At 46.7% G+C, this 22679-nt stretch overlaps 1 protein-coding gene across 12 annotated transcripts in view; it reads left to right on the top strand.

Moving 5' to 3' along the window:
* FCHO1 (FCH and mu domain containing endocytic adaptor 1) overlaps positions 1-22679 on the top strand; it is a 294097-nt gene that overhangs the window by 131749 nt on the left and 139669 nt on the right. For all 12 annotated transcript variants that reach the window (XM_040321486.1, XM_040321453.1, XM_040321473.1 and 9 more), the window contains 2 exons: positions 8979-9131; positions 17137-17241. In XM_040321486.1, the coding sequence (XP_040177420.1) occupies positions 8979-9131; positions 17137-17241 (258 nt within the window). The remainder of the gene's footprint in view (positions 1-8978; positions 9132-17136; positions 17242-22679) is intronic.

Genomic DNA, 22679 nt, shown 5'->3' with positions numbered 1-22679 from the left:
ATAGAAGGGATAATTGCCACAATGAAGAAATCAGAATAATTAACATGAGCCACTTCTAATCACAGTAAACAGTAACCACAGGGCTCCTTCACACAACACAATAGACCATTTACCCTTTGAAATAGGACTGGCTGAGGAAGGGTCATTAACATTTCAAAAGCCTGTTAGGAGAGGAGTGAGTCCCACCTGAAATCACCTGTTATGGGCCGTACAGACGACCGAACATGTCTGCTGAAACTGGTCCGCGGACCAGTTTCAGCAGACATGTTCGGTCGTGTGTAGGCCCGAGCGTGCAGGATTCCAGCAAACATTTGCCCGCCGGGCCTTTTCCCAGCGGGCAAATATTTCTGGACTTGTTTTAAAGCAGTCCGCTGGAATCCTGCCCGCTCGGACATGTTCGGTCGTCTGTACAGACCTACCGTACATGTCCCAGCGCCCGCCATCCCTCGCATGCGTCGAATGACTTTGACACATGCGTGGAAGCATTTAACTGGTTGGCCCGCCCACGTCGCCGCGTCATCGTGAAGGCGACGGCGCGGACATGCCCCCGTGTATTGTTTACGCGCGGATTTCTGTACGATGGTTAGTACAGCCATCGTACAGAAATCCCCGGGCAGACATGTACGGTGAAAACGGTCCAGCGGACCGGTTTCATCGTACATGTTTGCCCGTGTGTACGCGGCCTTACACTTAACACACACACAATTTTATTTAGCAGGGAGAATTTAAACTGAAGCATCCTTCACAATGGCCCCCCTTTTTCTCCCTGCTCCGGCAACCCGGTTGGACCTTCCCTGGTCCAGTAGGGTTGACGGGTTCAGAGCTTTTAGTCCGAGGTTAACTCCGTTTGGCGTGACTGACCTCCCTTGGCAACTGCTTCCGACTCAGGTATGTCACCGGGTCGTCAGATCACACGCCGGTCAGTCCCCAAGTCTTTGTGCGATCTGCAGAGTCACCAGAAGTCAGTGTGAAGACGGCGAATGGGTCTGTGCGCCGCCGTCTAGGTGTCCCGCTATGGGAGGGGGCAGGTTATGGCTCTGAAGTGACAATCACAGGAGATTCATAAAAAAGAAAAAGTTATATTTGTTGAAATGCTGTAGCACTGGTGCTCAGAGTTCGGGGGGGGGGGATCAGTGCCCCATAGGGTCAGCCACCCCCTGCTCCCTCCGCAGCCGCCGGTTCTCCTCTTTGAGCTTCTCCAGCTCCAGTTCGTGGAGCCTGGGGGGGTCAGCCTGCTGTGACCTCAGGTGGTTGTTCTCCTCCAGGCGGCTTATGCACTCCTCCAGCTCCATGTACTCACGGATCAGCTCCTGCTTGCTCATGTCCTGCAGGCTCTCCACGTGGTCCTTCATCATCAGGAACTGGGTGGTGGTGTAAGGGGCCACCGGTGGGCCCTTGGCGAACATCTCGGCCCGCATCTGGGACGCCCGCTGCGACTCCCTCTCCTCCAGTCGCTTCTTCTCCTCCCAGGTCAGCTTGTTATACGGCTTCCAGGACCTCTTCTTCTTGGAGGGTAGCCGGCGGTGCCTCTTTCTGCCCAGCTCCCTCCAGGGCCCCTCCGGCTCATGGCTGTCGCCCATGACCAGCTGACAATGGTGTTCCCTGTTGTCCGTAATAACAGATTGTACCATGAGGGCTTCATAAGGGGTGCCCAATGGTTCTTCCCGACCCAGCCCCTGGGGATCCCAAGCCGAGTCTACACAATGGGCTGCTGCTGGTGGGCGGTACCCAGGTTAAGACCAATTTGACCTGGTGTTGTCATTCAGGGGGCAATTCTGCTTGAAGTGACCCAGCTGTTTGCACCGGAAGCAGCGTTGTTCGTTGTCCTCCTGGCGTGGATAGCGAGGGCTAGATGTCACCGGTCTGTTAGGAGGTTGGTATCTAGCGGCTGGTGGGTGTAAGGGCACCGTTGGTCGTGGAGGTTGTACCCGTGGTGTGACCTGGTTCATCTTGCGAGTATCCGCATATTCATCCGCCAACTTCGCGGCCTCTGGTAGAGTCATGGGCCTGCGATCTCTCACCCAGTCTTTGACGTCCGTCTGGATGTGATTGTAAAATTGCCTGACAATATTGCAGCACACTCTCCTCTAGCTATTCGGTGCAGGTTACATTGTCGCTCAAAATCTGCCAGGTAGTTATCAATCTCACAGTCCTTTTCATCAAAAGCTTTAAAAGCGCTAAACGGAATCTTCCTTGCGTCTGCTGTGCTGTACTCACTGTTTGGAGAATGTGCGGCTGCTTGTTGGACTGCTGCCAGTTTTAACTGTAGTTCTGCGTCTCTTATTTGTTTATCCTTCTGTAGTTCTGCGTCTCTTATTTGTTTATCCTTCTGTAGTTCTGCGTCTCTTATTTGTTTATCCTTCTGTAGTTCTGCCTTTGCTAACAGGTCCATCACTTTCAGCACCACATCCGCCATTGGGTTCGGACCAAACCATGCTAGCTTCTCTCTCATTAGCTTGTTGGCTGGCGATTCCTCTTCCTGAATCACTGGTGTCTCCATCTCTTGTACTGCTAGCGTTGCTGCAACCAAGTTCTCCTGGTCTAGCTCCATTAATTCTGCTATGATGACCCGCTTGGTTTTGTTGCTAGCAATCCTTCCACGAACTTACAGTAGTTCTTCCAGTGTCTGCTTGGAATCCGGGTGTAAAGGAGAGTAGAAGGGAAAATCCCGCTGCTGCCAACCAATTGTGACGGAATTAGAATGATATCCCCGCCAAAGTCTTCCCTTCTCCCCATAAAAGCAAATTACCCCAATATTCCATGAGGAGGGATATTCCTGGGGTCGCCCAATAAGCCGCACATAAGCCCAAGCTTACTGCTGGAACAAGACAGACTTTAATGGTATAACACACAGCTTATATGTAATTTACAAAACTGTTACAATGACAAATCTCCGCCCCCTCACACTGGGGCTTCCATACAGATCATAGGCAGACATTTCGGAGCCGACCCAGAAAACACATTTTCTTTAGATAATGACATCAGTGAAGGTAATTACTAGTTGTACAGAATACATTATCTAGGCAGCCTGGCCTGCATATAGAAGGGATAATTACCACAATGAAGCAATCAGAATAATTAACATGAGCCACTTCTAATCACAGTAAACAGTAACCACAGGGCTCCTTCACACAACACAATAGACCATTTACCCTTTGAAATAGGACTGGCTGAGGAAGGGTCATTAACATTTCAAAAGCCTGTTAGGAGAGGAGTGAGTCCCACCTGAAATCACCTGTTACACTTAACACACACACAATTTTACTTAGCAGGGAGAATTTAAACTGAAGCATCCTTCACAGGGAGGAACCACTGAATGCAGTGGGGAATCAAGCATTCAACACACCCAGAAGTGTGATGGATGCGAAGAAAGCCATTGTTAAAAGAAAGCCACAAGAAGTCGGGTTTGCAGTTTGCAAGAAGCCATGTCGTGTGACATAAAAATATGCAATGCCCACCATTTTATTCTCTAGGGCAGGGGTATCAAACTGGCAGCCCTCTAGCTGTTGCAAAACTACAAGTCCCATCATGCCTCTCCTGGTGGAAACTATCCTTGTAACTGTCAGCCTTGCAATGCCTCATGGGTCTTCACGGCTGGAGGTGCGTCAGTTTAAGCCCCCCTGCTCTAGGGCCTCTGCTAAAAAACAAAAAATCATGTTTTGGGGGTTCCAAGTTATTTTTTTAGCAAATAAATATGCCTGAATTGGCCCAGACTGGAAGTGGTTAAAATAATAAACGTGATACTTGCCTGCTTACCTTCTGTTCTAGATTTCCGACTGCTGAGGGGGCACTTGTGAATGCGTGCTCCAGAGTCCAAGATGTGTACATCTATAGACATGCACAGCACGACTCAGCCACACCCCCTGCTCCCTCCGTCTTAAGCAAGATCTGCAATTGCTTCTCCCAGATTGGGAATTTATACCATCAGAAGCCATGCAAGAGCCCTTTCTACATATCCCAATTGTCCCTCCACACCGGCGTTTTCTACGCTTTGCTGTTGGGGGCCGGATTCAGAAAGAATCGCGTATCTTTCTGCGGGCGTAGCGCATCTCATATGCGATACGCCGCCGTAACTAAGTCAGGCGAGTACCGTATTCAGAAACAATTTGCGTCCTTAGTTACGGCGGCGTAGCGTATATGGGGCGGCGTAAGCCCGCCTAATTCAAACTAGGCTGGTAGTGGGCGTGTTGTATGTAAATGATTCGTGACCCCACATAAATGACACGCTTTACGAACGGTGCATGCGCACGCATGCTCCGTATCACGTTGAATTTTCTCCCTAAGATACATCGGCTCAATGTTTAGGCAACGTGAACGTAACCTACGCCCATCCCCATTAACGGACGACTTACGCAAACAACGTAAAATACGACTCTGACTTACTCCTTGCTTTATGAGGGGTAAAGTTACGCCAGACCGACGCCTCACGTAAACGGCGTATATAGATGCGCCGGACGGAACTACGTTTTGTGAATCGGCGTATCTAGGTCAATTAGCATATTCAACGCAGAAATCAACGGAAGCGCCACCTAGTGGCCAGCGTAAATATGCACCCCAAGATACGACGGCGTACCGTGAGGCGTATCTGATTCTTTGAATCAGGCGCCACGATACGATGGCACACACTCAGACTTACGACAGCGTATCTGGAAATACGCCGTCGTAAGTTGTTTTTGCATTTGGCCCCTTGACTTTTTTTTTTTTTTTAGCACTTTCATTCAAACTGTTTTATTCCAGCAATCTGAGTGTTCACAAAAGTGTTTGCTGAACTTTTTGCTTTTTTCCAGCACCATAGCACCCATGTCACTGGATTCTAGAACGACCTCTACGTAACGACTCCCCTGCCACAACATTGTGAGCCAGAATCCAAAGGACTATTCAGTTGCCTCAAACTTTTGACTGGTTAATCAGTTGAAGTCTGCCCTTCTTTCTTGGGTAATCTTAGGCATAGCTCAAGCCAGAATATTCCTTCCTCCTGAAAAGATTGCCACTTTAGGATCCCGTATGTGGACCCTTAGATCCAAAAGGCACCCTTCAGTTTGCTTCTGTGTGATCGTTTCTGGCTAAATATTGGTCTCCCTTTAGGCAGTCTTCATTGCCCAGTTTTACTCAGGACTCTTCAGCTCAACATCCTCATCTTGTGGAACAAGCAAATCCACTCTCTGGACCATCCTATGGGCCAGATTCAAATAGATAAGCGTATCTACGAGCGGGGCGTAGCGTAAGCCATTAACACTACGCCGCCGTAACTTACTGGAGCAAGTGCCGTATTCTCCAAGCACTTGCTCCGTAATTTGCGGCGGCGTAGTCTAAATGGCCCGGCGTATCCCCACGTAAATCAAAGGGGGCGGCTTGTATTTAAATTAAGCGCGCCCCCGTGCCAAACGAACTGCGCATGCGCCGGCCTTAAACGTAGGCCACTGCGCATGCTCCGTAGTATGCCGCAAATACATTGGTTGCGACGTGAACGTAATTAACGCACAGCCCTATTCGCGACGAGTTACGTAAACGACAGAAAAACCAGACGCTGTCCCGACGGCCATACTTAACATGGCATACGGCGGACCGACGTAAGGTTACCCCTCATATAGCAGGGGTAACCTTACGCTTACGGAAACGACGTAAACTACGGCGAAACGGCGCCAAAATGTTCGGGAATCAGCGTATTCGGCTCATTTGCATATGCAACGCTGAAATCGACGTAAAAGCCACCTAGCGGCCAGCGTAGTATTGCATTTAGGATCCGACGGTGTAAGTGACTTACACCAGTCGGATCCTAGCCTAATTCTGGCGTATCTTGTTTTGAGAATACAAAACAATGATACGCCGGCGGGATTTTTGAATTACGCTGGTGTATCTGTAGATACACCGGCGTAATTCTTTTGAGAATCTGGCCCTATGTGTCTATGTAGCCTAACAATTCTATCCCTGGCATGGTGAAGCTCCAGCCCTGCACTGGAGTGAGGAGAGATATTCCTTCCCATGCCCTGGAAGGTGGGGAGAACAGATGCTAGCCTAATGCCGTGTACACACGGTCGGAATTTCCGATGAAAAAATCAGACTTTTTCCATCTGAATTTCTGACAGACTTAGAGAGCAGGTTCTCAATTTTTCAGACAGAAAAAATTCCTATTGGAAAATCCGTTAGTCTGTATGGAATTCCAACGGGAAAAAAACATGCATGCTCGGAAACATTGAACTTCTTTTTCTTGCCTCGTTGTAGTGTTGTACTTCACTGCTTTCTTAACGCTTGAAAATTCAGAGAACTTTTGTGTGACTGTGTGTATGCACGCCAAGCTTGAGCGGAATTCCATCGGAAAAACCATCCAACTTTTTCTGACGGAAATTCCGCTCGTGTGTACAGGGCATTACTGGTTGGAGAATTTACAACCCCCCTAACTGTCTGGTGCACCTGATATTCCCCATCAATAGTCTGGAAGTTAATGCCATCAGTTTAACTCTACAGCACTGGGCTCAAACTTGGGCTGAAGAGTAACATGACAAGAAATGAGGAGTTGCTTCTCTTTTACTGTCAAATCTGATGCCGCGTACACACCATCACTTTCTGCGATGGAAAAAAACGTCATTTTCAAAAACGTCAATTTAATTGACCGTGTGTGGGCAAAAACGTTGTTTTATGTCTTCTAAAAAACGACAGAAAAAAATTGAAGCATGCTTCAATTTTATGTGTCGTTTTTCAAAAGTGCACTTTTTACCTCACAGAAATTGACCGTGTGTAGCAAAAAACGTCGTTTTCTAAGACGTTTTTTCATCTACGCATGCCCAGAAGCTAGCTTCAATGGTAAAACGTGGTGGAACGTAACCTGACTTTGCAAGATCATTGTGAGAAAACGATGGTGTGTATGCAACTTCGTCTTTGAAAATTGAAGTTTCAAAAACGTCATTTTTTACTTCACAGAAAGTGTCGTTTTTTTTCATCACATAAAGTGATGGTGTGTACGGGGCATGAGGTTTGGAGCAGGCAGCTGTATTGCTTAGCTGTACCGGTCTAGCAGGGCTGTGTTGATTTCAGTACTGCAAGGGTAGAACAGCAACTAATTTGTCAGGTAAAACCGTTTAATTATATTTCAAACATGTATTTAGGGGTTTGGTTGGCGCTCCGCTATAAATGTCTTTTTATTTGCATTTTAAATGTGATTTACATTTAGTGTTTCTTCAGGTATGCTATATTATAGATATGTCTATGATTGGCAATCACAATGAAACTTTTAAAGAGAGCTTCATGTTGTGCTCCCCCCTACTTGCTTTACTTGCTTTTGTGTCCTAATCAGAGACATTGTAAGGACTGAATAGCTAAAAATGGTAAACAGTTAAGGTTTTTGTCATAAGTGGAAATGAGAAAAAGCTCTATAGATTTTGGGCTTAAAGTATAGTTTCACCTTCAGGAATATTTTCCAAAAATCTCCCTGTGCAATCCTTTATTCAATGAATAGTACATACCATAGTTCCTCCTGTTGGAAATGGTGAAGATCCTCCCATTATAGATGCAGCTGTTCTCTTCAGAAAATGTGCTGGCCCCTCATTCCTCCCGATGTTTGCAAGACAGGCTGTATATCATATTTTGTGGTCACTCTGGGCCCATCAAACTGCATGTGTGCACAGTGCATCCCAGCTTCTGCTTAACTTGGTAATGCTCACTCCAGGCTTTTCAAACTGCATGTTTGCACAGGGAATAGTCTTTCTCTAGCTAAGCTCAGCACCTGTGCAGTTTGATCGGCCTGGAGCAGCCACTTTATTATGAATTTTGAGACTGTCCTGTAAATGGCAGGATGGAGGGGAATAAGGAGGCAGTGCTTTTCTTGGGGGGATCCCCAACAGATGCATTTGAAATAGGAGGGCATTCACCAACAAGAGAAGCTATCTTATGTACTATTCAGTGTATTTAGAATTGCATAGGGGATAGAGCTAGCAATCCTCTGCCTGTCCCTGTTAGCAGATCCTATGTTTGCAACTTCCCTAATTGACCAGGGAGAAATTAAATTGATCCCCCCCCTTTAGGACACGGGGTCATCCAGCCTATGCAGTAGATGCCCTGATGATTCCTTGGTCTGCATAAAGGCTGAGCTATATACTTCCTCAACTGCTGCACAAGATAGAGGTGGAAAGGGCTCCAGTGTTTCTCGACACTGAATTGGCCCAAAAGGATGTGGTACACAGTCATACTCCTGGTTGACAAGCATTGGCCTCTTCCAAACATACCAGATATATTGGCACAAGTTCTCCTGTTCCACCCAGTTTTTTCAGCTAGATACACATGGGCCAAATATTGGTTTGTTTCAGCAGTTACTGGCCAACTTTTAGACCATGTATACTGCTCCCTGTTCGACAGAACCAGCTTCTGTCAAATGAGCATGCTGGAAAACCAGCGTTTGATCAGCACTCGCAGCCAACGACTGCAAGCGCTGATTGGTATGTTCTGGTGGGGGATGGGTGGCAGACTCCTGTTATAAAGCAATAGCTCAACAGGGAGATTGCCACACTGACTGACATCAGATGTGTCCCATGTATTCCCAGAATTAGCCACTGGTCTTATTGGCATGGCTGTTAAAACCCTTGGCCATGAAGGATAGACCCACCTACTGGGCTGATTGTAAGTAACAGACATGATAAAGCAGGATGGATCTCTGTCATGTCACTGCTATATGATTTATTGGCAAATAACTAAACCTAGTGGAATACCCACTTGGGTACATGCACCACAATTTCTAGGTATTCCAGTTACGACAGGTAAACTCCAGGCAGACATAAAAAAGTAACACTTATTACAATCATTTTTTCATTAGAAAAACAGTTCATGTATATTGTTGCCCAGTGTACTTAAATTTGTCTTCCACTCTCTTGTAATCCCCCTGTAAGACAGGACTTGGATGGGGAGAGAAGCTAATCAGGCTCTGAGGTACTATTAATTTTGTTGTAACCATTTGTGTTATATTTGTTTTTATTTATTTATTACCGCAGGCCAAAGAGGAGATGTCTGGCACTTTGGAGGTCATTCAGCTTCTGCAGTGTAGTTCACAGCTCCTTCAAAAATCCCGTGACAACTACTGCAGCAGATTTGCTGAGCAGGAGCGTTTGCGTAGGGAGGGTTCTCCACAGAAAGAGATGGATAAGGTGAGGTTAATGGTCAAAATGTTTGTTTCTCGGTATGTGTTTAGCAAAGTGTTTTTGCCTTTGTACTAACAAATGTTCAAGGAATACCCTTTATTGGCTAAAGACGGATTAATGTCTAATGAACATCCATAATGGGACGAATTCACAATTTCCTCACCATAATAAGGATGTTTATTTTCAGACTTGGGCCCCTTTCACACCGTTGTGATTTCTCTTCCGTTCATGGACGGACACAGCAGCATTGACCTTAGGGTTATATACCTTTCCTTTCAGGAGAGACTAGGCAGAAAAAACAGCACTTTAAGTGTTAAAAACACTTCTTTCAGTACAGCACCTCCCAGGGGTTGTGTCCCCCGGGTACATCCCACTCTCTGGAACATCCAGCCTCAGTTTTTTTCTGCCTAGCGATAGGAGAAGACATGGCCCTTCTGGAGCCCATGTGCTCTGGAGATCTTTTGCGATTTTTCGCCTTTTTTTGTTTTTTTTCCTGTATTTTTGGATCCTGGGATCTACTATCAACTGCCAACTGGGTGACAGGCTGCATCTTGATCCTTGTAGTCCCCCCATGTTCGGCCATCGAGCGTGTGCCGGCCTTTAGCTAGGCTGTCCACGACATGCCCCGTTGCTCCAGGGGCGGCCGGTGAGCTACATGCTACAGGGCACACATATGACCGGTCTCTATGGTAGTGTCACAATTTCCCGGGCCGACAGCCATGCCGTATCTACCTGCAGACATTGGGTCTGTCTGGAATGCCTCCAGCCGGTGGTCGCAGGATGGGTAAGTAGTATCCCCTTGCCTCGGCAGGGTGGTTCGGCTGGTGCATTCCTGAGGACGTCGACTGAGGGTCCGCCCTGCTTTCCTCTCTCCCTCCTTCCCCGTTCTGGGTGGCAGCTGTGAGGTGGGGGGTCCACCTGGGGGGGCTCTGTTACTGCCGGGGGGCTGTGCTGCTGTGGGGTGCTGGTGTTTTTTACTTGTGCTGTGTGTGCTGGACAGTGTTTGCTGTATGTTACTGAGTGTTTTAAACACGTGTACGGCCGCCATTTTAGCGGTGACGCGGTTCTTTATGTCGGGGGCCATTTTCTTGTAGCCCACATGCTGTTTTTTCTGCATGTCGGCAGCCATCTTGGAAAAGTCTTGGCCTCTAGTGTCTGGAATAATGGCGCAAAGCCACAGCATTCTTCCTGAGGGACGGCACAGCATGGACAGCGCTCTCAGCTCTGCACAGTAGTAAAGCCTGTTTCTGGGTGGTGAGTCCCCTGGGGGGTCCCTTGCTCTCTGTAACGACCGGGAGGGTGGCCTGTGGGTCCCGTTTTTCTTCAGTACTAAGGCGGCATATATAGGTGGGTCAGCATGGAGTCTGAACCAGAAGCTTCTACCCCAACCATGCCAGATGCTATGGCAGCAGTCCTTGAGGCGTTTGTTGCCAGGATTGAAGCAGCAAGTGGCCAGAAGGGGGGTAAAAAGCGCCCCCTCGCTGCGCCTGCTTCTGGGGATGTCTCTGATATGGAATCAGGCATTGCTATTGCATCTGGCTCTGGTTCCGTTATGTCGGATGATGCAGACTTGGCCCACACAGGAGAGTGAGGATGACTCTGCTTCGGGGAATTTGTTGGAGCTCTTAGACATGCCGGTTCCTTTTGGGTTCCTCAAGCCCCCCCACACCGCGAAAGTGTTTCCTTGTGTTCCATATCTGGACAAACTGTTATACAAGGAATGGGAACGGCCCGCAGAAAGTTTTTGCAGTACCAAAATACTTTGCAGTCCGTTACCCACTTTTTTAGGAAATCCTCCTCAAAAGGGTATCTCCTCCATCAGTGGACCCTCCGGTGTCCAGGCTGAACAAGGCTACCACGTTACCTGTGGAAGGGGCTCCCGCATTTAAGGACCCCGCAGATAGGAGAGCTGAGGCTGTGGCCCGCTCCATATTCACAGTGGTGAGGTCGGCGGTGAGACCGGTTTTGGCCGGGGCTTTGGTGTTGCAGACGCTTACCGAACGGTGCTGGTGCAGGAGCTGGAGGCGCAGAATGCTTCTGAGCTCTGTGTAGACCTGGCCGACCAGTTGGTGCAAGGCCTAAAATTTGTCTGTGAGTCGGCCCTGGATACGCTCCCCTTGCTCTCCAGGGCCTCTGCCTACACGGTGGTACTACGCCGCCTTGTGTGGCTAAAGTGTTGGTCTGCAGGCCAGTCCTCTTAATAAGGCCCTGGTGGACTTACCCTTTAAGTGTGAACGGCTTTTTGGGGCGTCCCTAGATGACGACATAAAGGATGCCACAGGCGGTAAGAGCACTCTGCTCCCGCAATCTGGGAAGGGTAAGGAGCCTCGCTGTAAGCAAGGGCCCTCATTTACTACCCCCAAGCGTTTTTTTTCGCCTGCCAAGTGCGGCAGGAAAACGTTTCCAGGGTGCTAAGGCGTCCACTGAAGGGCAAAAGCGCCCCTGGTTCCGCAAGCCGAACAAGCCTGCGGATAAGCCTGCCTCCGCATGAAGGTCTGCCTCCGCCCGCATCTCGGGTGGGGGGCCGACTTCGCGGCTTGGTGGAGGTCTCTTCTTTCCGACTGTTGGGTTTGCAAAGTAGTTTCCTCGGAGTACAAGTTAGAGTTTCTCTCTTGTCCACCAAACAGATTTTTTCCCTCCAACCTCCGGCTTCCTCCGGATCGCTTGAAGGATCTGTCAGGAGCTGTCCAGGATCTGCTGGTCAGGGGAGTGATTGTGCCGGTTCCTTCGATGGAACGGTTTCAAGGGTTTTACTCCAATCTGTTTGTAGTCCCCAAGAAGGATGGGGTCTGTCCAATCCTGGACCTCAAGGCCCTCAATTGCTTTGTCAAAGTGCAAAAATTCAGGATGGAGTCGATTCGCTCAGTAATAGCAGCGCTCCATCAGGGGGATTTCCTAGCATCCTTGGATATCAAGGACGCGTACCTGCATATCCCAATATGCGCAAAACACCAGAGGTTTCTGCGCTTTGCGGTCGGGGAGCACCAATTTCAATTTGTGGCCCACCCGTTTGGCCTGGCCTCAGCACCGCGGGTTTTCACCAAGGTGCTCGCCCCGATTCTAGCCCTGCTGCGGGAGCGCTATCGTGGGATACCTGGACGACCTTCTGAGAGCTTCCTCAAGCTGAGAGTTAGAAGAGGACGTGTCTATCACCTGTCAGACCCTCTGAGAATTTGGTTGGCTGCTGAATATCCAGAAGTCAGTACTGGTACCGTCTCAGAGGCTGGAATATCTGGGGTTGGTCCTGGATTCCTCAGAGGCGAGAGTTTTTCTCCCAACGGAAAAACTACAGACACTGCAATCTGCGGTGCAGCGGTTGGCGACCCAGAAATGGGCGTCGCTTTGCTTTTGCATGAGAGTGCTGGGTCTGATGGTGGCCTCGTTCGAGGCAGTTCCGTATGTCCAATTCCACACTCGAGTGTTGCAGAAAGAGATTCTGTTACGTTGGAACAAGCTTCCTTCGTCTCTGGATTACCAGATTCGGGTGAGTTGACTGGTCAAGTCCTCCCTAGTGTGGTGGCTGACACCTCCGGTACTTCGGACTGGAAAATTGTTTCTGCCGTGTCATTGGACAGTGATCATGACTGATACCAGCCTCTCTGGCTGGGGGGGTGTCTGGGGTGTCCAGTCAGCCCAGGGGCACTGGACTCAGGAGGAGTCCCGTCTTCCAATCAATGACCTGGAGCTCCGAGCGATCAAGTTGTGTCTCTCCAAGTGGTCTCTGGGTCTGCAAGGCCGACCGGTCAGAATCCAGTCCAACAACGCCACGGCCGTGGCGTACGTCAATCATCAGGGGGGCACATGAAGCTCGGCTACAGCGACGGTAGTCGCGCACATTCCCCGGTGGGCCGAAAGTTACGTTCCGGCTCTGTCGGCGGTGTACATTCCGGGGGTGCTGAACTGGCAAGCCGACTACCTAAGTCGCCAAAAGCTAGACCAAGGAGAATGGTCACTACACCCGGAGGTGTTTCAGAGTCTGTGCCAAAAATGTGGCACTTCAGACGTGGACCTTCTAGCGTCCTGTCTCAATCGAAAGGTGTCACGGTTCGTGATCAGGTCGAGGGACCTGTGGGCGGATGCGTCAGATGCATTGGTGGCGCCATGGGGTCACTATTGCCTAATATACGCCTTCCCTCCCCTGAAGCTTCTTCCTCGCCTGCTGCGCAGAGTGGAAGCCGAGGGGATACCGACAATCCTGATCGCTCTGGATTGGCCGCGCCGTCCCTGGTACACGGACCTGGTGCGTCTGGTGGCAGACGTCCCTTGGCGTCTACCCCTGAGAGAAGACCTTCTGTCGCAGGTTCCTATCTTTCACCCTGCTTTACAGTCGCTGGCTTTAACGGCGTGGTTGTTGAGTGCCAGGTGTTGAAGGACCGAGGTCTGTCGGGCTCGGTGATCTCTACCATGCTACGAGCACAGAAGTCCACTTCACGAAAGATTTACCATCGTACGTGGAAGGCCTACATCTCTGTGTGAGGAGATGAAATGGCACCCCCGTACATACGTGATGTCCCGGATTCTGCTGTTCTTACAGCGTGGAGTGGTTCAGGCTCTCTTGAGTACGGTTAAGATTTAGGCTCTAGCTGTCTACTTTCAGTGACCCTTGGCGGCGCACTCCTTGGTGCGCACCTTTGTGCAGGGGGTCCGGCATGTGGCCCCTCCTGTGCGTCCTCCACTGCCTCCATGGGACTTGAATTTAGTTCTTTCCGTGCTTCAAGAAGCTCCGTTTGAGGACATTCGGAAGATTCTTTTGTTGACTCTGTCCCAGAAGGTGGTCTTTCTGGTAGCAATTACCTCGGTCAGACGAGTTGTCCTGCAAGGCTCCTTACCTGCTCATCCACAAGGATAAGGTGGTGCTGCGGCCGCAGCCATCATTCCTTCCAAAGGTTGTCTCGACTTTTCACATTGAGGACATCATTTTGCCATCCTTATGTCCTCGGCCGAAAAACCCTAAGGAGGCCACTTTGCATTCCTTGGACGTGGTTCGGGCCCTACGGGTGTACTTGTCTGCTACGGATCCGTTTCGGAGGTCGGACTCACTGTTCGTGTCGGTGACTGGTCCTAAAAAAGGTCTGGCGGTCTCGTCGGCCACCATTTCTAGGTGGATCAGACAGGTCGTGCTCCAGGCCTATGCCCTAAAGGGGCGGGCGCCTCCCTTTCAGGTTACGGCGCATTCAACCAGGGCGATTGGTGCCTCCGCCATCAAGCGTCTGTCTTACAGGTATGTAAGGCAGCGACCTGGTCGTCAATCCACACCTTCTCAAAATTTTACAAGGTGGATGTGAGTGCATCTTCGGATGCCTCCTTTTGGCAGCAAGGTTTTACAAGCGGCAGTTTAAGGTTGAAGTTCCTCCGTTGAGGAACTCTGGTTTGTTTGGGGTGAAACCTGGTTTGCTGTGTTTTTTTCCCACCCCTCGAAAAAAAATTGACACTGCTTGGGTACGTCCCTAAGGTCAATGCTGCTGTGTCCGTCCATGAACGGAAGAGAAAATAGGATTTTTGTACTCACCGTAAAATCCATTTCTCTGAGTTAACGGACACAGCACTCACCCCTCCTTTGTTTGTACTGCTTGTCTACGAACTGAGGCTGGATGTTCCAGAGAGTGGGATGTACCCGGGGGACACGCCCCCTGGGAGGTGCTGTACTGAGAGAAGTGTTTTTAACACTTAAAGTGCTGTTTTTTCTGCCTAGTCTCTCCTGAAAGGAAAGGTATATAACCCTAAGGTCAATGCTGCTGTGTCCGTCCATGAACTCAGAGAAATGGATTTTACGATGAGTACAAAAATCCTATTTTTGCGGGCACGATTTTTTGCAGCAATTTCAGAGAATGCCTGTGTAAATTTGAGGTCTATGGACCTCAACTTGCATGAAAGTCAGACCAAAGTAGTACGTAGCACAGTGACTACTGTGAAGTCGGCACGACTTGAAGTCGCACATATATGAATAGTTATCATTGGAAATTATGAAGAACGACTTGTAATGCGACTTTGCAGTCCCAAGTCGCAGAACAAGTCGCACACATGTGATTGGGCCCAACGGTACAAAATAACTAATTAAAAAAAAAAATATGGATGTATTTAACATGAATATGTTGTGAATTGAGGCTAATATGTTTCAAAAACTTTCATGTTCACAATTTTTATGCAATCACTTTAGCTTTCATACCTGTACAGCCCCTTTGGACCAGCACATTTTTTACACAGATATTGGTTACCATCAGCCTGCGAGGGTGGTTTACATAAAAGTGGTGACCTTTGTATTGGGGTTCATATCCATAAGGAGAAGTGTGCCCAAAGGGGGAACAAAGGTGAAAGATTCTACTCCATTTACATTCGAACGCCAATGCATCCTCCGCTGGGCAATCCCGCTCCATGTGGAAGCGGCCTAAATAAAAAAAGATTTATGTTTCCATGTACATGTGATGTTAAAGCAACCTGACAAGTAAAAATTGTTTTTATTATTTTATATTTTGTTTTCTCCTTTTTAAACTAAATTTGAAAATCCTGTAGCTGCGGACTTTTAATATTAGGACACTTACCTGTTCAGGGAACCTGCGATTTTCAGCACCCCAGCCTATTTTCCAATCAGCTCTCGGGTGCTGCTGCCGCCTTTCGTGGTAAGGGAAACTGGCAGTGACGTTTTTTAGCTTCACGGCCAGTTCCCTACTCGTGCACTGTGCTTTCTAACTGGCCTGGCGGTGGAGGTAGGAGGAGGGAGCAGCAAACTCCAGTGCAATATTCCCAATGCACACGTTCCTGCAAAGATGGCTGTATTTTCAATTGGGTGCTGAAGAGACCATTGGCTGGAACTGTATACAGTCTTAAGGCCCGTACACACGATCAGATATTCCAACAACATTTGTGTGATGGACGTCTTTTGTTGCATAATCCAAACGTCTGTATGCCCCATTGGACAATTGTAGGAATTTCCGACAATAAATGTTGTATAGCCATGCTTTCAAATGGTCCGACAACAAATGTTTTCCAGTCGGATTATCCGTTCGTATGTACACAAGTCCGTAAGACTAAAATCCAAAGTACAAACACGCATGCTCCGAACCAATGCTAACTATCAGACAACATTGGCAGAAGTTGCCCAAAGGGTGGCGCTAAAGAGCTGAAAAACAACATAGTTTTGTGTATGTTGAGCCACACAGGACCCCTTTATCAGGCATTTGATCATTGATTAAAGTTTTGGACCCATTTATGGAGATCCTGGTGACATTTTCTCTTGTTGCAGCAAGGTCTCCCAGAAATTAGGACATGTTCCTGTTAAAACATTTTTTTTTTTTTTTTTTACAATGCAATGTTGATACATACCATTAAATGAGTATAGATTGTTCAAATCAAAGAAATGCTTACCCTTTTTATTTATTTATTTATTTTTTAGTTCATCCCTTTGCTCTGCAAATAAAATTAAACTATAAGTGCCGGTTCACACTGTGGCGGCATGACTTCGGGGGCGACTCGTCCTGAAGACGCCTTCAGAGGCGATTAGCAAAATTACTTCTGTATAGAAGTCAATGCAAATCGCCACGAGCCGCCCCCGAAGTTGTACAAGAACCTTTTTCTAAGTCAGAGCGACTTGCATCGCTCCTATTAGAACAGTTCTATTGCATAGAATGGGACGCGACTCCTCAGGCGGCTCAGCCGCCTGACCAGTCGCCCCAGTGTGAACCGGCTCTAAAGAGAAAGTAACAGTGATACTCTGTGCCTGAACAGTGTTTATAAACACTTCCAGGTCTGTTTTTTTAAACACAGCAGCTAAAAAAACTGCCTTATATTTACAGCAGAATTGCAGGTAAATGCGTTTGGGAGTGAACAGATATATAGAACATACAGCACATGCTCTGTTTACTTCAATTAAGTGTTTCTTGGCGGGGTGTGAAGCACGCCTGGTGCTCACAAATGGTTATATATCAAACTGTTAAAATGAATTGAAACGCTAATGCTCATAGTGGACAGATATAAAAAGTGTTTGTTTCTCTTCCAATTACTTTTAATGTACCAGGCAGAGCTGAAGACTAGAAAAGCAGCAAAGTCTCTGCGAGGCTCAGTGGAAAAATACAATGCTGTACGAAAAGAATTTGAGGAGAAGATGCTGCAGTCTGCACAGGTCAGTAATTTATTTTTTATAATAAAGTGCAGTAAGGCCCTTTTCACACAGGCGTTCTGTTTGTCTGTTTTTCATCCATCTGTTGACAGATGAAAAACGGACACCAATGTATTCCTATGGGCAAGCACCTCCGTTAACATCTGTTTTTTGAAATGGAAATAATTTTTCTTCCGTTTAAAAAACTGAACTGGCGAAAAACGGATGTAAACAGACAAATGGTCTGTTTTTACATTGGTAATGGATGTAAAAAAACTTATGTAAACTGAATCCATTTTTCTTTAAAAAAAACATGACTGAGCTGATGGGGGAAAAAAAAACAGAACACCCTTGTGAAAGGACCCTAAGGGTAATTTTGAATAGTAAGCATACTAAGGAATCTTTAACTTGTCTTCTTGGCACCTGCAGATACCTGCTGGAGCCACCCTGCAGACCTTAGATTTAGGAAGAATGTGCACGCCACCTTCCATAAAGCAATGTTTCAGTTGCAAATAAAGGGTGAAGTGAGAGTACCTGAATATACCAACGTTGATGATTTTTTTTGCAAGAGGTTCTTTAGGTGGTCTACTGATTAAAGGGCATGTCTGCTCAAAACCAATCTCTTATGGGTGAGGCCCTGTTATATGCCATGTAGGTTATTTTTAAAACTGTGAATAGATCCTTATTACTGAATGAGGCTGCAGTGGCCCATGTACCTATAGTATACCGGAATACACTATAAAACACATAATACTTCTCCAGGTCAGTCCAGGTATGCCCACAATATGCCTAGGTGCACATAATCTCATCACTGAAAATCAATGAAAATAAGGTAATGGGTGATTGCAGTAGTAGTAAAAATCCTTTATTGTAAAATTATAAAAAATACAGCAGGAGGGGTGAGACTTCTAAAAAAAAAATTAAGCTTAAAGCGAAGTTTCACCCAAAAGTGGAACTTCCGCTCATTGCATTCCTCCCCCCCCCCCCTCAGGTGCCACAATTGACACCTTTCGGGGGGAGGGGGGGACAGGATTCCTTTCCCACTTCTGGGAAGCCGGGCCGCGGCCCATGATGACACTGTGGGGCTCCCTCCTCCGCCGGGCCAATAGGAGAGAGGAGCGGGCCTCGCGCATGCACAGTAGGGTTCCTAGCGTGAAGCCGAAAGGCTATACAGCTGCTGGTGCTGACATCGCTGGACTCCAGGACTGGTAAGTGTCCTATTATTAAAAGCCAGCAGCTGCAGTATGTGTAGCTGCTGGCTTTTAATTTTATTTTTTTCAGGCGGAACACCGCTTTAATGGTGTTTACTCAAAGAGAATACAGCTACATACAGATTGGAGTCATTTTCTTTTTGTGTAGGGATTGTAAATGTAATATATGAAGAGTATAACCTGTAGGTTGTGCTGTGTACTAAGGCACTTATGCCCTTAACTTTTGACTTACAAACCTTCTTTAGGGATACAGAAGCATACGGAGATACTGAAAAGTAACACATTTTACACCCTTAAAGTCATATTAACCACTTAAGGACCGCCTCCTGCACATATACGTCGGCAGAATGGCACGGCTGGGCACAAGCACGTACAGGTACATCCTCTTTAAGTGCCCAGCCGTGGGTCACGGGCGCGCGCCCGCGACCCAGTCCGAAGCTCCGTGACCGTCACCGCGGGACCCGATCGCCGCTGGAGTCCCGCGATCGGTCCCCGGAGCTGAAGAACGGGGAGAGCTGTGTATAAACACAGCTTCCCCGTTCTTCACTGTGGCGCCGTCATTGATCGTGTGTTCCCTTTTATAGGGAAACACAATCAATGACGTCACACCTACAGCCACACCCCCCTACAGTTAGAAACACAAATGAGGTCACACTTAACCCCTTCAGCGCCCCCTTGTGGTTAACTCCCAAACTGCAATTGTCATTGTCAATAGTTAGAAGAATACGTATCGGCCTAAACTGAGGAAAAAAAAAGTTTTTTTATATATTTTTGGGGGATATTTATTATAGCAAAAAGTAAAAAATATTGCATTTTTTTCAAAATTGGCGCTCTATTTTTGATTATAGCGAAAAAAATAAAAACCGCAGAGGTGATCAAATACCACCAAAAGAAAGCTCTATTTGTGGGGAAAAAAGACGCCAATTTTGTTTGGGAGCCACGTCGCACGACCGCACAATTGTCAGTTAAAGCGACGCAGTGCCGATTCTCAAAAACTGGCCTTTAGCTGCCTAAGGCTGCATTCACACCTGAGCGTCAGTCGTTCGGTCGTTTTTTCCGGCGTTTTTTTCCAGCGTTTTGTTGCACGTATTCATGCTTATTTGCGTGTTTGCATACAGCGTCATCTGACGTTTTTGTACTTCAACGTTTTTTATTTTAGCCAATAGGAAAAATTATCATCTTTTCATCACTTGTTGCTATGTTGGTAGATTTTTTTAATCTTCTGCCTGGGTGAACTGTTCTATTGATTAAAGCGACGAAACGCCCATAGAAAACGCTCGTTGTCGCGCAAGTCGCTTGAATTGAGCTTTTCCATTACTTTCTATGGGAAATGGAAAAGCTCAAAAACGACCAAACCGCCCGATACGCGTATTGGCGTGCAGATGTGAACCATCTCCATAGGGAATAATGTATTTTTTCCCCTCTAGTGTATTTGAGCGTCGCGCTTCAGGTGACAAAACACTCAGGTGTGAATGCAGCCTAAAGGTCCGTGTCTTAAGTGGTTAAAGGCAAAAGTATGGACTTAGAAAAAAAACATACATACTCACCTCCATGGTGTTGCATCAGTCTGATGATGCAGCTGTCCTCCACCAGCTCTAAGACTAATGCCGCGTACACATGATCATTTTTCTTGTTGTAAAAAACAACGTTTTTCAGGCTCTAGAAAAAACAATGTTTTTTTCAACTTGATCATTAAAACGGTCTTGCCTACACACGATCGTGGAAAAAAAAATGCTCTAGCAAATGCGGTGATGTACAACACGTACAACGGCACTATAAAGGGGAAGTTACATTAGGATGACGCCACCCTTTGGGTTGCTTTTGCTGATTTCGTGTTGGTAAAAGACGATTCGTGCTTTTCTGTCTGTTACAGTGTGATGAATGTGCTTACTCCATTACGAACGCTAGTTTTACCAGAACAAGCGCTCCCATCTCATAACTTGCTTCTGAGCATGTGTGGATTTTTCATGTCGTTAAAGCCCACACACGATCATTTTTTACAACCCGAAAAACGACAACGTTAAAAACGGCGTGAAAAAATAGAGCATGTTCGAAAAAAAATGAGCCCGTTTTTCAGAACCCGAAAAATGCTCTGAAACCCACACACGATCGTTTTTAGTGACATTAAAAAAAAAAAAATTTTTTAGAACCCGAAAAACGGTCGTCTGTACGAAGCCAAGTGCAGTGACCTTTCAGTCACCACTCTCTGATCTGCCCCTCCTCAATGCTCACTGGCTCCGGCTCTTGGCCATGCTCAGGCATTTAGGTGGATCCCAACAATATGGTTGGGGTCCTTCCAGAGCTGTCAGCTGATTCTGGGTCACAGGAGAGCAAAAGTAGGTGCACTCCTGTGACCCACAAGAGAAGTATGACCAAAAAAATCTTTGTCCATAATTTGTGTAAACAATCATTTTTTTTTAAAGCACATTCAGCAACTAATTTAATCAGAGTATGCAACTTCTTTATTTTTTAATTCTTAGGTATGTACCAGTTTAAGCTGGTGCCATGGCTGCTAACCCATGCTATTGGCTTCAGTATGACTCCTTTCTCTTGCAGCTTTCTATGTAGTAATTCTTGAAAGCATGAACTAGAATTGTCTCCCTACACAATAGAAACTCACAGCCTCCAGAGCCTATGATGGCAAGGCATGTCCCTTCTTCCTCCATCCTTCTCCATCCTCCCTTTTTTAAACTAACAGACTGAGTGGAGACTGCACTGTGTCCACTTATAACTCTTTCCTGTGAAGTCCAAAAGTTTACGGAAGCAGCACTGAGCGAGCAGGAGTCGGCAGCTGTGAAAGTTGTAAACTGGAATTCTATCAAATGGTTTACTGGAGAATGTTTGTTTATTTTATGGTTTTCAAAGTGTTGGGCTAAAAAACGCTAAGGGCTTAATACTACTTTATGCTTCAAAAATTTAACATAAAAGTTGATTGGTTGCCATGCACAGCTGCTTCAGATTCTGGCTGCTTCAGTTTTGATAAATTACCATCCTTGGCTTTACATCATATTGATAGTTTCTATTATTTCCAACATTCTGCTTCCCCTCTTGTGTTGCTTTTTGCCAACTTTATTGACCGTCTTTTATAGTTTTGTAGTTAGTTTTTTTTTTCTTTTTTGTGGTTGCATAGTTTGAAGAAAATACATAAGTTTGAGATCAAAACAAAAATATTTTTCCACTTTTGCAGTCACATTTGAGAGAACCCCTCTACGTGTGCCAGAACTATGCTGCCAGAACTCATCGCTGTATACTGTATAAAGCTGAAGCTACATAAGGTTTAGACAGTTCCGACACAAGCTCCATTTCCTCGTAATAGAAATAGTTAATTTAAGCCAGCGTAGTCCAAATGGACTTTTAAAGTAACAAAACCTGGAGTTAGACTGTGGCAAAATATGTAGGCTACTTGGCATTAAATTACATCTGAAATACATCTGCAGTTTCTGGCTGTTAAGTTCTGGCTTTTAGCCTTATTGCTTTCTAAATCTTTTGACCTGAAAGAAGTATGAAAGTCATGCATTTCTGACCCTTTTCTTAGACATTTGTGCCAGGTCTGTGACTAAGATTAGTTAATACCAGAGACAGCCAGGAAGTAGACTTTTCTGAAAAATACCAGCCTACATATTTCTCTCCTTAAGCCGCATACACAAGACCGTTTTTTCTGTCTGAATACCGCTCAAGCTGTCTTGCATACACACGGACATACCAAATTCCGACCGTAAAAAAACGCGTTGATGTATAACACTACGACAAGCCTAGAAAAATTAAGTTCAATGCTTCCGAGCATGCATGTTTTTTTTCTCCGTCGGAATTCCATACAGACGAACAGAATTTCTGATTTCTGAATTTTTTTCCTTTGAAAAAAAAGGAAAAAGTCCGATGGGACATACACACGGTCTGAATATCCGATGAAAAAATTCCATGTGACTTTTTCATCGGAAATTCCGACCGTGTGTACGCGGCATTAGAGTTGTACTTCAAACTTTTACATATTTCTGGAACTATATATCCATGTTTTTTTTTTTTTTAATGATAAACATATCATACTTACCAGCTATGTGGAATGGTTTTGCACAAAGAGGCTCCGAACCTCCCATTTTAGGGTCTTCCTCTGGTGCTCCAGACTCCTCTCTTTCAAGTTCCATCATAGCAAGCTGACTATCGGGGCACTCATGCATGCTTGATTCTGAGTCTGTCTGTGTGCATCTTCCATGGTAGGGAAACGACTCCAGAGTAGGGGTGCCATGCTGTGGA

This window comes from Rana temporaria, chromosome 1 (assembly GCF_905171775.1).
Source record: "Rana temporaria chromosome 1, aRanTem1.1, whole genome shotgun sequence".
Taxonomy (NCBI): Eukaryota; Metazoa; Chordata; class Amphibia; order Anura; family Ranidae; genus Rana; species Rana temporaria.
This window is presented reverse-complemented; position numbering and strand designations above follow the sequence as displayed.